Consider the following 14,745-nt stretch of genomic DNA (forward strand, 5'->3'; position numbering starts at 1 on the left):
AAGTTGGAGGAGGTTAATCTTGTATTTTTAAAACTTAATTTTGTGAGATGCTATGAATAAGATGCTGTTGGGAATCCGGCACTAATGTACAGGGAGTGAGTGAGCTACGGTAGAGAGAAGGGAAAAGACAGGAAGCACTGGAAGTGATGAAGGGTCCTTGTTCACAAGGGCTCTCAAATCCCTTTGTGCTGCAGCCTTCTGCATTCTTCTCTATTCTTCCTGCCAAAGTGTATAACCTCACATTTTCCCACATATTCCATCTGCCAAGCTTTTGTCCACTTACTTAATCTGTCTCTATCCCTCTGTAAACTCCTTGTGTCATCCTCACCATTTGCCTTCCCACCTATTTTTGTGTCATCCACAAATTTGGTGATAATACATTCACTTCCTTCATCTAAGTCATTAATATATATTGTAAATAACTGAGGCCCCAGCACTGATCCCTGTGGCACTCCACTAGTTACAGGTTGCCATCCCAAAAAAAGCCCCCCTTATCCCAACTCTGTCTTCTATTAATTAGCCAATCCTCAATCCATGCTAATATACTACCCCCAACACCATGGACCCCCAACATCTTATTAAGTAGCTGTTTGTCCCTTTTGGAAATCCAAATATATTACATCTACTGGTTCCCCTTTATCTATCCTGCTTGTTACCTCCTCAAAGAATTCTAATAAATTTGTCAGGCATGATTTCACCTTCATGAAGCCATGCTGACTCTGCTTGATTAAATTATGTATTTATAAATGCTCTGCTATTTACACCCTTAATAATTGACTCCAACATTTTCCCAATGACAAATGTTAAGCTAACTGACCTATAATTACCTGTTTTTTGTCTCCCTCCCTTTTTAAATAAGGATGTTACATTGGCCGTTCTCCAATCCTCTGGGACTTTTCCAGAATCTAAGGATTATTGGAAGATTACTACCAGTGCATCCCCTATCTCTGTAGCTGCTTCCTTTAATATCCTAAGATGCAACCCATCAGGTCCAGGGAACCTATCAGCCTTTATTTTTTCCTTATTTTCCATTATTTTCCTTAGTACTCTTTCTCTTGTGATAGTTATTATATTTATTTCCCCCCTCCCTTTTGCCCCTTGATTATTTAGTATGTTTGGAATTCCTTTAATATCTTCTACCATGAAGACAGAAACAAAATATTTATTCAACTCTTTTGCCACTTCTTGGTTCCCTATTATTATTTCCCCAGCCTCATTCTGTAAAGAACCTATGTTCACTTTGGCCTCTCTCTTCCTTTGCATATATTTAAAGAAGTTTTACTGTCCGTTTTTATATTACTTACTAGTTTACCCTCAAAGTTTATTTTCTCCCTCTTATTTTTTGGCCATCTTTTGTTGGTTTTGAAAACTTTCCCAATTCTCTGGCTTACCACTAACCTTTGCCACATTGTTTGTTTTTTCTTTCAATTTGACACATTCCTTAAGTTCCTTGGTTAACCATGGTTGGTTTATCCCCTTCCTTGAACCTTTCTTCCTCACTGGAATATATCTTTGTTGAGAGTCGTGAACTAATTTCTTAAACGCCTGCCATTGCCCATCAACTGTCTTTTCTGCTAAGCTGCTTTCCCAGTCCACTCCAGCCAACTCTGCCCTCATTCTATTGTAATGACCCTTATTTAAGTTCAGCACAGTTGTTTCTGACCCACGTTTCTCATTCTCAAACTGAACGCTAAATTCTACCATGTTATGGTCACTGTTTCCTTGGGGATCCTTTACTCTGAGATCATTTATTAAACCTGCCTCATTACACATTACCAGATCCATAATAGCCTGATCCCTGGTTGGATTCACAACATATTGTTCTAAGAAACTGTCCCGAATATACTACGAGTTCTTGTTCATGTCTACTTCTGCTAATTTGATTTTCCCAATTTACATAAAGATTAAAGTTACCTATGATTAATCTACTGCCATTTTTACATGCTCTCATTATCTCCTGATTTATTCTTGGTCCTACAGTATAGCTACTGTCAGGGGGCCTATAGACTACTCCCACCAGTTATTTCTCAGTATCCACCTGTATGGATTCTACATCCTCCGATCCAAGATCCTTTCTTGCTGTCATACTTATTCCATCTCGTACTAACAAAGCTACTCCACCACCCTTTCCTTCCTGCCTGTCCTTTCGAAAAGTCACATACCCCTGAATATTTAGTTCCCAGCTTTGATCTCCTTGTAACCACGTCTCCGTAATGGCTTTAAGATCATACCCATTAACTTCTATTTGTGCCATTAATTCATTTATTTTGTTCCGAATACTATGTACATTTATGTAAAGGGCCATTATATTTGCCTTTTTATCATTTTTCCTCCTTTTGACCCTATTTGCTGCTTTTTTTTATGTTTGTACACTCTGTCCCTTCCTGTCACACTGTGTATCATTACCTAAAAAGCTGCCGTGCAAGGCTGCTATGTCTTTGTAAGTCTGCGTATCCCCTTTCCAGAACCCTACCCCCCCATTGAGTTTAAAGCCCTCTCTACAGCCCTAGTTATTCGATTCGGCAGGACACTGGTCCCAGCATAGTTCAAGTGAAGCCCGTCCCACTGGGACAGCTCCCTCCTACCCCAGTACTGGTGCCAGTGTCCCAGGAACTGAAACCCATTCCTCCCACATCAATATTTGAGCCACATATTTGACTTTATTGACCCCATGCCAGTTTGCCTGTGGCTCAGGTAGTAATCCTGAGGTTATTATCTTGGAGGTTCTGCTTTTTAATTTAGCTTCTAACTGTTCAAATTCTTTCAGTAGAACCTCCTTTCTAGTCTGATCAATGTCGTTGGTACCAACATGGATGACGACAACTGGATCCCTTCCCTCTCACTCCAAGCTTCTCTCCAGCCCTGAGGAGATGTCCTTAACCCTGGCACCAGGCAGGCAACAAGGCTGGAGGAAACAAGTTATTTTTTCTGTTCTTATTTCAGATTTCCAGCATCTGTGGTATTTTACTTGTGTCGTAGAGAAAAGTTTTTCAATAAAGGGTTTGCCCTTTGGCCTTCTGATTGATATTCCCACTATTTTCTTTTTACTCACCTGAGTGTATGCTTCAGAACAGGAGTCTGTGCCTAAGCTAGAGTAGGCAAACAGCTCAAGCTATGTTTTTGTGATGTGATATAGCTCCTTGAGGGGTATCACAAACTCAAAACACACCCAGCTTTTACTGATTGGAAACTCTGGATGTACTTGGCTAATACTCTGAGGGTATGAGATGCCATGGCTAATGTCTGTCCCCCACTGTCATCTCCCAGTTGGCCACCCATGGGTGAACCTAAACAGTATGAGTCAGCTGTGGGGAATTTCACTGCTGAGGTTAATCGTTGTCTTATTGGATGTTTACACAGACTTGGGCTTCGCCCTGGGAAGTGGTGGCTCCCTGGATAATGGGGATTGGGTGTTGGGGGAACTGAGTTCTTTTCTTCTGCTTTCTAAGGCTATGTTATCTCAACCCAGAGCTGTCCTAGTCAGACCAGCAGTCAGTGCCTTTACTTGCTTGGTCATTTGGTAAACTCTCTCTGCTTCAGATCCCTTGAATGGTCAGGCGGTGCCTACTTACACGGCTTTGTACTTTAAATAGCTGTCCGTCATTTAACTGGCCAATGGGGATAATTGTAAGTCTGCATTGTATAATGAGCCACTGGACATCAATGTACAACCTGATAGAGGCTTTTCAAATTACAAAGGGATTAGAATGTGAAATGTGAAACTGTTTTCACTTGTGGGGGAGACCAGAGCTAGGGGTCATAAATATAAGAAGGTCCATAAATCACCAAGAAAGAAATTCAGAGGAATTTCTTTACCCAGATAGACTGCAAAACTCACCACATGGAGTGACTGAAGTGAATAGATGCCTTCAAGGGGAAGTTAGTTAAGTATATGAGAGAGAAAGAAATAGAAGGGTACACTGATAGGGTGAGATGAAGCAGGGTTGTCAGAGGTTTGTGTGGAACATAAACACAGGCATAGACCAGTTGGGCTGAATGTTCTGTTTCTATGCTGCACGTTGGAGCATTTGCTACCTGTTTGTATATGTTACAGCAGTAAAGCTTGCTGCCAACAGAGGGAGCTGTTGGCTTAGTGCTCTTGCTGCATTAAAGCAGCAGGTCCCTGTCTCCTCTGAAATCAGTTTGTTTCTGTACAAAGCAAATTACACCCTTGGGAAGAATGACGGGAAGTTTTTCTTTTGTGATCTGGCGAGAACTGTTTTGTTGAACAGATTGTTTGGGAAAACAGCAATGTCTTTTGTTATAAAGGCTCAATTAAATTTGTACAGGTTTGGGACACTATTTCAGGCTTGTTTAGAGATGTCTTGAACTGTAATACGTCTTACATCAGGTTGATGTGAAGAATATAATGACTGGTTTATAAAAAAAAAAGTCCAGCTATAATCAAAGTCTTGCTGGGTGAAGACACATCATATAGCTGTACTGATAAACTTATTCTGTAGACAATAGAATGTTGCATCTGTATACCGTATAGAATTAACATATTCCTGCAAACGGGTAAGATTAAAGAGCACTCCAGTGTACAGCATTAAATATTGGGCCTGTGTGCAGGAAGTGTTACTGTATATTGGCCACATGTGGGGAGACGTTGGCCTAGCGTGATGTCACTGGAACTAAGAAACCCAGAGGCTAATGATCTGGGGCCACGGGTTCAAATCCCACCACGGCATTTGGTGGAATTTAAATTCAATGAATAAACCGGGAGTGTAAAGCTAGGCTCTAATGGTGAGCGTTAGAACCATCGTCGATAGTCATAAAAACCCACCTGGTTCACCAATGTCCTTTAGGGAACAAAACCCCAGAAGGAAATCTGCCATCCTTACCTGGTCTGGTCGACATGTGACTCCAGACCCCACGGCAGTGGTTGACTCTTGACTGCCCCCTGAAAGAGTGTGGAAACCCCTCAGGTCAGGGGCAATTGGGGATGGGCAACACATGTTGGCCTTGCCGGCGACACCAACATCCCATGAAGGAATCCGTTTTTAAGAATGTTGTGTTAGTGTATTGGAAGCATGTAAAGTAATGGAGTTCAGCTACAGTATTAGAGTAGGTCTCGAAGGTGAACAGCAGGTATACAGTACTGGGAGTACATTTGGGCCCATTATATGGGGTAAATGGCACCTGCACACAATATCTGTCCGAGTTTCCTAGCACTCAGGGAAAGTTCCGCTGTGCCTCAAAGAGTGCCACGACATCCAAAAGGGTGGACAGAGCCTGTTTCCAGCAGTTTCCAGCTCTGACGAGATAGCACCCCCTCAGTACTGCACTGAGGTGTCATCTTTTAAACTCATTCATGGGATGTGGGCGCCGCTGGCTAGGCCAACCATTATTACCCATCCCTCATGGGGGAGATGGTGGCATAATGGTAATGTCACCGGGCTAGTAATCCAGATGCTCAGGCTGATGCTCTGGGGTCATGGGTTCAAACCCCCATCACGGCAGCTAGTGGAATTTAATTTCAGTCAATAAATCAGGAATATGAAGTTAGTTTCAGTAATGGTGACCGTGAAACTATCATCGATTGGAGCAAAAACCCATCCGGCTTGCTAATGCCCCTTTAGGGAAGGAAATCTGTTGTCCTTACCTGGTCTGGGCCTACATGTGACTCCAGACCCTTAGTAATTTGGTTGACTCTTAACTGCCCCCTGAAATGTTCAACTCTAGGGCAATTAGGGATGGGAAACAAATTCTGGCCTTGCCAGCGACACCCACATCCTGTAAAGGAATAAAGAGAAAACAAAATTGCCCTCACTGATGTGTCAGATTGGAGGTTGGGAGATTGGGACAAACTGACAGCTAATGGCAGGAGATGGAGTTTTCAGAGTTGGGAGTTCTGGAACTTATCTTTCCCAGAAAACTAGCGTTGCTTCATCCAGATCTGACTGGCACGCTGTGGTACTAATCTGGTTGCCTCACGTTTTCTTCCCCTCCTCTCTCTCAGGCATCACCGTCCCCTCCCTCCCCGGAACAGGCACAGCAGCCAACGGCGAACACCCAGTCAAAGCAGCAGCCGCAGGCAGGTGGAGGGATGAACCAGGCACTGAAAAAGGTAGGTGCTTTGTGTTTGTGGAGCTGAACCACCATCCCCTCCCCCCACCACCAGCCTCCCGACTGTAGGATGTTTTATTTGTTCATGGGCTGTGGGCGGCACTGGCTAGGCCAGCGTTTTTTCCTCCCTAATTGCCCTTGTTCAGAGGGCATTTAAGAGTCAGCCACATGGCTGTGGGTCTGGAGTGACTTGTCGGCCAGACCAGGTAAGGCCAGCAGATTTCCCTCCCTAAAGGACATTAGTGACCCAGATGGGTTTATATGGATTTTTCTTTTCCCACCTATTTCCATTATTTTTAAATGTATTTCCATCCATTGTTTTATCTCTACCTTTTAGCCTATTTCGATCCCTTCCCCCCACTCCACCCCCACTAGGGCTATCCGTACCTTTATTATCACATTCCTTAGATAATATCACCACCTTCAACACCTCTTTGTCCTTTTGTCTGTGACATCTTTTGGTTATCTCCATCTATCACTGGCCCTCTATCCAGCTCTACCTGTCCCACCCCCCACCCATCTTAAACCAGCTTATATTTCACTTCTTTTCTATTATTTACATAGTTCTGTTGAAGGGTCATACGGACTCGAAACGTTAACTGTGTTCCTCTCTGCAGATGCTGTCAGACCTGCTGAGTTTTTCCAGGTATTTTTATTTTGGGTTTTGTGGTCATCAGACTTTTAATTCCAGATTTGTTTTTTTATATTGAATTCAAATTTCACCATCTACCTGGGTCCCCAGAGCATTCCCCTGGGTCTTCTGGAATACTAGTCCGGTGACAATGCCATTGTCACTGCCTCCCCAGGACTGGGTCACAAAATGGGTTCAAACAATGTTCTTCAATGTTTGTTTCCTGACCGTGACGGGGCAGGTAGACATACACATAGCTGGTTGGTTTGTTGAAGAAATATCACAGCAGCAGGTTCCTGATTGCAGTGACAATACAAACAAAGCAAGTCATCATAATTCATGAATAGGCCCAATGGACTGCCTTCTCCTTGTCAGACGTTGTACATTATTACGCAACGTTTAGACTTTTGGGGGTTATAAAGCTGTGGGAAACTGCAGTTATTAAAAGTACTTCAGGTGGGGCAGGTTTATCCCTCTGTGTGACTGAGTAACAGAGTTTCAGTGAGTTGTATCTGATGCCTTGCTCCACTTGTTTTCAATGTAGGATCAGAAGCTGGGTCTGCAGCTAATCACTGGGACATCTGGTGCCATGCTCTCGTACTCCTTTACACCCCAAAGTTTGGAGCCCTGCTTCACAAACAACGTAACTGAGAGCTCACTAAAAGCCAGGGCGAATACTGTGAATAACGGGCCCAGCTCCCCACACAAGGTGAGTTTGTGCATCCCTTCATTCAGATGTTTCAGAAGCAGTGACTTGAAGCAAATTCCCACAGACCATTTAAAAAAAAAAATGTTCATGGGCTGTGAGTGTCGCTGGCTAGGCCTGCATTTAATACCCATCCCTAGTTGCCTTTGAAAAGGTGGTGGTGAGCTGCCTTCTTGAACCGCTGCAGTCCCTAAGGTGTAGGTACAGCCACAGTGCTGTTAGGGAGGGAGTTCCAGGAGTTTGACCCAGCGACAGTGAAGGAATGGTGATATATTTCCGAGTCAGGATGGTGAGTGGCTTGGAGGGGAACTTTCAGCTGGTGGTGTTCCCATGTGTCTGCTGCCCTTGTCCTTCTAGACGGTAGTGGTCATGGGTTCGGAAGGTGCTGTCTGAGGAGCTTTGGTGAATCCCTGCAGTGCATCTTGTAGATGGTACATACTGCTGCCACTGTGCGTCAGTGGTGGAGGGAGTGAATGTTTGTGAATGGGGTGCCAATCAAACGGGCTTTTGTCCTGGATGGTGTCAAGCTCCTTGAGTGTTGTGGGAGCTGCACTCATCCAGGCAAGTGGAGAGTATTCCATCACACTCCTGACTTGTGCCTTGCAATTGGTGGACAGGCTTTGGGAGTCAGGAGGTGAATTACTTGCTGCAGGATTCCTAGCCTCTGACTTGTCCTTGTAGCCACAGTACTTATATTGCTAGCCCAGTTCAGATTCTGGTCAATGGTAACCCCCAGGATGTTGATAGTGGGGAGGGATTCAGTGATGGTAATGTCATTGAATGTCAAGGCGGTGGTTAGATTCTCTCTTGCTGGAGATGGCCCTTGCCTGGCACTTGTGGGGCACGAATGTTACTTGCCGCTTGTCAGCCCAAGCCTGGATATTATCCAGGTCTTGCTGCATTTGGACATGGACTGCTTTTTATGCCGAGCGTTGTGAGAGAGTCCTTTCCCCCATCCTCACTCTTAATTATCCCTCAAGATGCTGCATCATCTTCATTCTGCAGCACTGATCAACCTCCAAGGGTTAATGTGCAGTCTCCAGGAATTCAAGGTTTATCTCCAGGATACTGCTGTGGGAGAGAAACTACAAGGGCATTTTAAAAATATATCTTTTAAGTATTTTCATTTATGTGTGAAAGTATCGATGATGAGGAACGAAAACTGTTTCACTGACTCTCGGTATTAATTGAACTGGATAGCAGAGTCTCATTTTTGAATTACCCAGGAGGTTGGGGAGCCTGGAGTTCCCCTGTGCCTTTTCTCTATAACAACACCTTGGCCAATCAAAGTTGACTTGCCAACCAATCAGCACCCTTTTTTCTTGTAGTATAAATTGTGATTGTTTGAAATTTTGCATTCTTGTGTTTGTTCTGAGCGCAAGATGAAAAGCTTCAACAATGTGCCTCTCTCTTTTCTGGAATATTTAAGAATCTCTTTCCCTTTCCCATTGGCTGTTTGCCTGGAGAATGGGACCATGGGGGCAGGACAGCCTGAGGTGGGAGGTCACATGATGAATACATCCGGCCAGAGTTGGCAACCCTGCTCCCTTACCACCTCTCCTGCTTATTATTGTCATGGCAAAACCACAGTTGGACCAGCTTACCCTGGTGTCCGTGCGTTTTCCAGGATGAGTTGCAGAGCATCACTCAAAAGTGAGAGCTCCTTGTGATGTTTTTAAAAGTTTTATTTTTCCAGTTTGGGGAATTCCAGTTGCAGAACCACCTCCTTAATAAACCATTGCCCATGTATCTCTTCTAACTGCTGCTCCACATCAGAACTAATCTAGGCTGGTACCAAGGATGAGGGACTTTGGTCGCTTGGAGGGATTAGAAAAGCAGGGAATGTTAATGGGAAAATTAATAACATTGGGTTTTGAAACCTTAAATAAGGAGAAGCTATTTATACTGACAGAAGGGCTGACGGAATTGTCCTAGGAGGAGAGATTGAGTAGACTGGGCTGTATCCTCTGGAACTTAAAAGGAAGAAAGGTGATCTCATTGGAACATATAAAGTTCTTAAGGGACTTGCCAAGATAGATACTGGGAGGATGCTTCCCCTGATTGTGTGGAGTCTAGAACTAGCAGCCATACTCTCAGGATAAAGGGTGGCCGTTTGGGACTGAGGTGAGGAGAAATTTTCTCACTCAAAGGGGTGTGGATCTTTGGAATTCCTACCCCAAAGAGCTGCGGATGCTCCGTTGTTGAGTATATTCAAGGCAGAGTCTGATCGATTTTGCAGGAAGGTGGAGTTGAGATAGATCAGCCTTGATCTCATTGGATAACAACGGGTTCCAAGGGCTGAATGGCCTACTCTTATATAACATTAAGAACACAGATTTAAGGTATTTGGCAAAGAAAGAGGGGAAGTGAGAATCATCTTTACACAGTGAATTGTTACAACTTGGAATATTCTGCCTGGTGGAAGCAGATTTGAAACTTGGAAGCATTGTGAACTATGAGGAGGATTGTGATAGGAAATATCCAGCCATTCCACCAGCCTGTCTATGTGACAGGTGAAGTTTAATGTATAGAGGTTTGAAGTGATACTTTTTGGCAGGAAGAAGGAGGAGAGGCAATATAAAATAATAAAGGTACAATTCTAAAGGGGGTGCAGGAGCGAGGTGTCCATTTGCACAAATCAGAGATGGCAGGACAGGGTGAGAAATGGCATATGTGATATTGGGCTTTATAATTAGAAGCGTAGAGTACAAAAGCAAGGAAGTTGTGGTAAACCTACATAAAACACTGGTTTGGCCTCAGCTGGATTATTGTGACCAATTCTGGGCTCCACTATAGGAAGGTATTAGAGAGGGAGGGCCCCTGCCCGTCCACACCTCGCCCGCCCACACCTCGCCCGCCCACACCTCGCCCGCCCACACCTCGCCCGCCCACACCTCGCCCGCCCACACCTCGCCCACCTCGCCCGCCCCCACCTCGCCCGCCCCCACCTCGCCCGCCCCCACCTCGCCCGCCCCGCCCGCCCACACCTCGCCCGCCCACACCTCGCCCGCCCACACCTCACCCGCCCACACCTCGCCTGCCCACGCCTCGCCCGCCCCCGCCTCGCCCGCCCCCGCCTCGCCCGCCCCACCTCGCCCGCCCACACCTCGCCCGCCCCGCCTCGCCCGCCCACACCTCGCCCGCCCCCGCCTCGCCCGCCCACACCTCACCGGCCCACACCTCGCCCGCCCCCGCCTCGCCCGCCCACACCTCGCTGGCCCCCGCCTCGGCCGCCCCACCTGCCCACACCTCGCCCGGCCCGCCTGCCCACACCTCGCCCGGCCCGCCTGCCCACACCTCGCCCGGCCCGCCTGCCCACACCTCGCCCGGCCCGCCTGCCCACACCTCGCCCGGCCCGCCTGCCCACACCTCGCCCGGCCCGCCTGCCCACACCTCGCCCGGCCCGCCTGCCCACACCTCGCCCGCCCCGCCTGCCCACACCTCGCCCGCCCCGCCTGCCCACACCTCGCCCGGCCCGCCTGCCCACACCTCGCCCGCCCCGCCTGCCCACACCTCGCCCGGCCCGCCTGCCCACACCTCGCCCGGCCCGCCTGCCCACACCTCGCCCGGCCCGCCTGCCCACACCTCGCCCGGCCCGCCTGCCCACACCTCGCCCGCCCCGCCTGCCCACACCTCGCCCGCCCCGCCTGCCCACACCTCGCCCGCCCCGCCTGCCCACACCTCGCCCGCCCCGCCTGCCCACACCTCGCCCGCCCCGCCTGCCCACACCTCGCCCGCCCCGCCTGCCCACACCTCGCCCGCCCCGCCTGCCCACACCTCGCCCGCCCCGCCTGCCCACACCTCGCCCGCCCCGCCTGCCCACACCTCGCCCGCCCCGCCTGCCCACACCTCGCCCGCCCCGCCTGCCCACACCTCGCCCGCCCCGCCTGCCCACACCTCGCCCGCCCCGCCTGCCCACACCTCGCCCGCCCCGCCTGCCCACACCTCGCCCGCCCCGCCTGCCCACACCTCGCCCGCCCCGCCTGCCCACACCTCGCCCGCCCCGCCTGCCCACACCTCGCCCGCCCCGCCTGCCCACACCTCGCCCGCCCCGCCTGCCCACACCTCGCCCGCCCCGCCTGCCCACACCTCGCCCGCCCCGCCTGCCCACACCTCGCCCGCCCCGCCTGCCCACACCTCGCCCGCCCCGCCTGCCCACACCTCGCCCGCCCCGCCTGCCCACACCTCGCCCGCCCCGCCTGCCCACACCTCGCCCGCCCCGCCTGCCCACACCTCGCCCGCCCCGCCTGCCCACACCTCGCCCGCCCCGCCTGCCCACACCTCGCCCGCCCCGCCTGCCCACACCTCGCCCGCCCCGCCTGCCCACACCTCGCCCGCCCCGCCTGCCCACACCTCGCCCGCCCCGCCTGCCCACACCTCGCCCGCCCCGCCTGCCCACACCTCGCCCGCCCCGCCTGCCCACACCTCGCCCGCCCCGCCTGCCCACACCTCGCCCGCCCCGCCTGCCCACACCTCGCCCGCCCCGCCTGCCCACACCTCGCCCGCCCCGCCTGCCCACACCTCGCCCGCCCCGCCTGCCCACACCTCGCCCGCCCCGCCTGCCCACACCTCGCCCGCCCCGCCTGCCCACACCTCGCCCGCCCCGCCTGCCCACACCTCGCCCGCCCCGCCTGCCCACACCTCGCCCGCCCCGCCTGCCCACACCTCGCCCGCCCCGCCTGCCCACACCTCGCCCGCCCCGCCTGCCCACACCTCGCCCGCCCCACCTGCCCACACCTCGCCCGCCCCACCTGCCCACACCTCGCCCGCCCCACCTGCCCGCCCACACCTCGCCCGCCCCACCTGCCCGCCCACACCTCGCCCGCCCCACCTACCCGCCCACACCTCGCCCGCCCCACCTGCCCACACCTCGCCCGCCCATGCCTCACCCACCCTCCCTGCCCACTCCTCGCCTGCGAGCCTCGCTCTCCCTGCCTCATCATTGTTTTAGGAACTTATTAGAAGTTGTTTCCATTCTGTACTACACCACTGATTCGGATGAGTTTGTAATGCAATATAATTAAACGACAAAGAAGACAGACCCTCCAACCAATTAGAAAATTAAAGTGTTTGGTTGGAGTGGTGGGGGTGTGTTTAACTATCCCAAAATTAACTGGCCACACGAGGTAGTTAAAGGGGATAAGGGAATGGAGGTCCTACAATGCGTACAAGAGTTCTGGTATGATAGCCAAGTGGTTATGGTACTGGGCTTGTAACCCCAAGATCAAGAGTTCAAATCTCACAGTGGTAAACTATGAAACAATGTAACTTCATGTGAATAGGAACAGATGGAAACGTGTTTGTACTCGAAAGAGTTACAATGCGTACAAGTCTCCTTTCTAACCTAATATGTAAGATGACCAACAAGGGAGGATGTGCTTCTGGATGTGGCAATGGGGAATGAACCAGAGCAGATAGGAGAAGTAAAAGTAGGGGAACATCTAGGTAATAGTGACCATAATATAACATGGCTTGGGATCATAATTGAGATGGGCATAATCATGACAAACTGAGTTAATTGATTGGAGGAAAGCTGGGGCTGAGAATAGGACTTGGGAAAATAAAATGACAGTATTGATAAGCAATGACGTAGAACGGCAATGGGCAATTTAAAATGGCAATTTAACAGAGTCCCTGAAAAATATATTCTGCTAAAAAGCAAGAACAAAATAATCCCTAATAAAGACAAAGGAAAAATTGAGGGTAAGGAAAGGGATATGCATTATGCACGTGGACAAGGGGGAGAATGACAAAGGAAAATGAAAGACCAGGACAGAAGTGAAAAAAAACAATTCGGAAGGCAAAGGGGAACCATGAAGCTAAATGATCAAGGAACGTGAAAAAGCAGCAAAATATTCTACAGGCACATAATTAAAAGGAAAGGAACGGAAAAGAGTCACTTAAGGGACCGTTAGGATAAATCCACGGGCAAAATGGCAGAATTATTGAATAACCATTTTGCTTCAGTATTTATTCGGAAGATGGATTAGGTGGACACTATCAGAAAATGAAATTAGAAGTGATATAGTTGCATTTAAAATAAGAGAAGTAGTCACCTGGTAGTACAGAACTTGAGTATTGCTGACAAAGCTTTTTGTCTTGCACTCATCAGGACAGATGCAAGAATGCCAAAGCTCAAAGGGAACAACAAGGTATATTGCATGGTAAAAGGGTACTGATTGTTTGGCAAGTCGACTCTGGTCAAGGTGTTGCCATGGAGAATACATTAGGGAACTATTGTTCTGCTGTGCTTAATTCAAAAAAGATGCAATTTGTGTTCTATCTGCCTCACAGTCCTCTGCAAGCAATGTAGCTCACTTATACACTTGCTGGAAGCCACAAATATTCATACGCAGGGATCTGTCCTCTGCAGGCAAAAGGAACATGTCCATGCATTGCACCTTTTTTGAATTAAACAGAAGCATGCCAACCAATCAGCATCCTTTTCCCATGCAGTACATCTTGTTGCTCCCTTTGAGTTTTGGCATTCTTGCGTCTGTCCTGGTCAGTGCAAGACCAAAAGCTTTGATGGAATGTCTTTTTTTTTTATTGCTGTAAAAAGAGACAAGTATTAAATTAACTCAGGGTAAAACCCCTGGTCTGGATGGATTGCATCCCTGTATTCTAAAAGAATCTGGGGAAGATATAGCAGAGGCACTTTTAAACATATTTAATAATTTATTGGAAAAATGACATTGTGCCAGAGGACTGACGGACAGTTAATCTTGTACCTGTATTTAAAAAGGGAGTTAAAACCATGTGCAAGGAACTGTGGACCAGTCAGCTTAACGCCAGTGGTAGGAGAAATAATGGAATCCTTAGCAAAGGAAAAATAGCAAAACATTTGGAAATCAAAAATGTAATAATGAATAATCAGCATGGATCGCAAAGGGGCTGCTTGACCAAACTCAACGAATTCTTTGAAGAGATAACAGAGTAGACAAGGGCAATCCTTCTGGATTTTCAAAAAGGCCTTTGGTAAGGTACCACATAATATACTAATGAATAAGGTCAAAGCAGGCACAGCCAGCTGGAAATTAGAATGGATAGGTACCTGTTTAATGCACAGAAAGCAAAGGGTAGGGATAAAGGGTGGCTGTTCAAAGTGAAGGTGGGAAGTGGGGCCTCACTAGAATCAGGTTGGCGATGACTCTGGAAGGAATGACTCTGCCAAAGGGCAGTCCATGGCCTTGTGGCGTGGTGTATCAACAACGCTTAATGGACAAGTGATTCATTTTCACTCTATTCAGAGACTGGTGTTCTCCCTACATCCAGGATTTGTGCAGAATTCCAGCAAATCAGTGAGTGGGATTCAATATTGGCCCTCAGCACTTGCTGT

General features: G+C 48.8%; 1 protein-coding gene across 7 annotated transcripts in view; it reads left to right on the forward strand.

Annotated features, from left to right (window-relative positions):
* The window catches only part of LOC121271830 (myocardin-related transcription factor A-like), a 227,890-nt gene that overhangs the window by 201,489 nt on the left and 11,656 nt on the right, over positions 1 to 14,745 (forward strand). For all 7 annotated transcript variants that reach the window (XM_041178134.1, XM_041178135.1, XM_041178130.1 and 4 more), the window contains 2 exons: positions 5,963 to 6,070; positions 7,245 to 7,409. In XM_041178134.1, the coding sequence (XP_041034068.1) occupies positions 5,963 to 6,070; positions 7,245 to 7,409 (273 nt within the window). The remainder of the gene's footprint in view (positions 1 to 5,962; positions 6,071 to 7,244; positions 7,410 to 14,745) is intronic.

This window comes from Carcharodon carcharias, chromosome 31, assembly GCF_017639515.1.
Source record: "Carcharodon carcharias isolate sCarCar2 chromosome 31, sCarCar2.pri, whole genome shotgun sequence".
NCBI classification, from domain to species: Eukaryota; Metazoa; Chordata; class Chondrichthyes; order Lamniformes; family Lamnidae; genus Carcharodon; species Carcharodon carcharias.